Below are 2,805 nucleotides of genomic sequence, written 5' to 3'. Positions count from 1 at the left end.
TAGATGGTAAATTTGAAGAATTAGGTTGGCTATAAATAGAGTGAGAAACATGGGAATTAGGCATATGTTGGGAGTAATTTTGGTTTACTTTTTCCTTTTTATCTTTTTTGTTCTAAAAGAATAAAGTAAAAATAGTTTTCAGGGTTAGTTTTACCTTTTTTTCAAAAGCAAAAAAAAAAAAAATCATAATGATAGATGTTTCTTTTATACGTTATCTTGAACCAACCGCTAGTTTTGGATGATCACAGATTGCATGAATGCATGTTATATGTCAATGTGGTGAAATACAAGTGCTAAAAATTAGTCTCATTGAACCTCATACATATTTCGAACATCTGGTTTATAAACCTGTTTATCAAGTCTCGTCTTAGTTGAGTAATCATACAAATTACAACTCTCGTTAGTTACCTTATATTTTCACTTGGTTATTAAACTAGTATTTACCTAGTGTCAAGTATGATTTCATTATATCGAACACACATGCAATGTAACTCACTAACAATCCTAATTGTGCTTGGTAGCTCAATTACCAAGTACTTGGACACCAGCATACCATGTCTACGCCCTAATCGGATCATGTCAATAAGACCACATGAATTATTTTAAATAGTAATTAATACCAATAGCTCATTCATGAATGAACTTAATTACTATAAGAAATATACGTAGAGGACAATATCGTCAATCTATTACACAATCAAATATAGTCTAAAAATTAAATAAATATAAAATAATAAGTCAATATGCATGTTCAATTCTTTCTTTTTTTTTAATACAATAATAAATGAGATAGAGATTCAAATCTACTATTTTTTAACGAATTAAATTTTGCCCCATTCCGATCGAGGTAGGTACTCAATTCTCAAAACCATACACCCAAAGTCAATCATCTTTCCATTTCCAAATGACATAAAAAGCTTGGCAAATTTGTCTGCATACATACATATATATATATCTTCCACTCGAACATTCTAGTAGGATCTCAAACTTTGAACGGCCACGATCTTCCGATCTCATCCTCCCATCTGATCGGAGACAAAACGTCTATAAATACCTTTCCACCTGAGGAAAGCGGCAGAGATTTTCTTTTTTCTACTTTTCCGCCGCCGCCGCCGGCCGAGTGGGAAAATGATATTCTGCAAGGAGGAGGAGCTGGTTCGCCGGCAGGCCAGCGGCACGTGCCCGTCATGTGGGGGGAAAGTTGAGGCGGTGGACGTGGAGAGGAAATGGAGATTGTTTTCTGTTCCGCTGTGTTTCAAAATCAAGAGGAAGTATCTCTGTGTAATGTGTGGTCGTCGATTGGAGTTGAACCATTAGTTTTCTTCTTCTTCTTCTTGTCTTTCTTTTTTTTTTTTAGCATGGTGGAGATTGAAAATGTTTTTATGAAGATGGAGATTGAAATGTGAGGAATATTTTTAGAGAGGTAGATTGAAATTTGTTAAATCAGTTTGGAAGATGAAGAAGAAAACAAGTAATGTTTTTTATTTGAAATCTATTTTTCTTTTCAGTACAGGAGCTAACTACTACTAACTTTTTAACTAAACACAAATGTTAGTTGTTGATGACTATATTCGATAATTTTTTTCCTATCTGAAATGATCGAGAAGTCTCGCTCCCGTATCTTTGAATATAAAATGTGGTTGTACTTATTAATATTCGTGGAGACAACGAGAGTAGTACTCCATATTTATTGTAAATCTTTCTTTCAATTTTGGTTGGATCGTTTGAGTTTGTTGGACTCTGATACTATATTAATATTCATGGGTTCGATCTCAAAATCAATTAGCAACGAGAAGAATAATAATTTATGTCTATTATAAATGGTCAAGTAACAGTGCAATACAAATTCAAAATTTATATCTATAATTAATACAATCAAATATTGGTTTGAAATATATCGATTTTTTTTGGGTCTTCTCCAATAATATTTTTGGATGAGGATAGAAGGAGAGGGATGTGTAGGTGGATCCACATGGTGTTGACGTGGCGATTGATAGAGAGAGATGATATATAAACTCTCTCATGTCATATTCTTCGATTTGCATTCAACTTTTTACTCTTTAATTCTTTATGGAGCACCAAGGACTCGTTTTTCTTTCCATCTTATCTGTCCATTTTTCTCACAATATTATCATTTTCTAATTTTTCAACATAGAATTGTCCAAGCTTTGCAAACTTTCTTCAAATGAAAATAGAAAACACTTTTGGAAAAAAAAAATATTAAATTGAAAACCACGTCATCTTAGGTCACCTTAGGTCACGTTAAAAAAGTTTCTATTACTAAAGTTTGATTGTGTTCTTGGATAATTTTGATCTGAGTTTAATAGATAAAGTATCTATTATCTTTTTTTAAAGGTGAAGGTTAATTTAATTGTTGAAGCAGAATATAATACTATTTTAATATATATATATATATATATATAGTTTTTTTGTTTATATTTAACCACATATAAATTAATAAGGCGATATTTGGTTTTAGGATTCCAATCTTATTTTGTTCTCAAAATTTTTAAAATGTCTCTATTTTAATTATCTGAATTTTAAGAAAAAGGTCTGTCCTAATATTTTGCGTTTAAGCAAATAGAACATATTGGCTTACAAGTTTTATGTAATAGTGTGCTTAAGTGGACTTGTATTAATATTTTAGTCATATAGGTTAGTTGAGTTTGAGTGATGATATAATATCAAAGACTAAAATAGTTATTTTAAAAAAAAAATTATGGATCGATACGAGTAAATATAACTCAATAGTTAAAATGTCTACTTTCTTTGAAGTGTGAGGTAATCCCCCTCATCTTACCATTT

At 31.0% G+C, this 2,805-nt stretch overlaps 1 protein-coding gene across 1 annotated transcript; it reads left to right on the top strand.

Annotated features, from left to right (window-relative positions):
• Positions 1–813: 813 nt before the first annotated feature.
• Positions 814–1,484, top strand: LOC111018230 (uncharacterized). Its single transcript, XM_022294246.2, has one exon. The coding sequence runs from the start codon at positions 1,129–1,131 to the stop codon at positions 1,315–1,317; it is 189 nt and encodes a 62-aa protein (XP_022149938.1). The 5' UTR covers positions 814–1,128; the 3' UTR covers positions 1,318–1,484.
• The last annotated feature ends 1,321 nt before the right edge of the window (positions 1,485–2,805 follow it).

Source organism: Momordica charantia (genome assembly GCF_013281855.1).
Source record: "Momordica charantia cultivar OHB3-1 chromosome 8 unlocalized genomic scaffold, Mcharantia_2.0 BLBB01000008.1, whole genome shotgun sequence".
NCBI lineage: Eukaryota > Viridiplantae > Streptophyta > Magnoliopsida > Cucurbitales > Cucurbitaceae > Momordica > Momordica charantia.
Note: the sequence above shows the minus strand (reverse complement) of the source record. Positions and strands in the feature narration are given on the sequence as shown.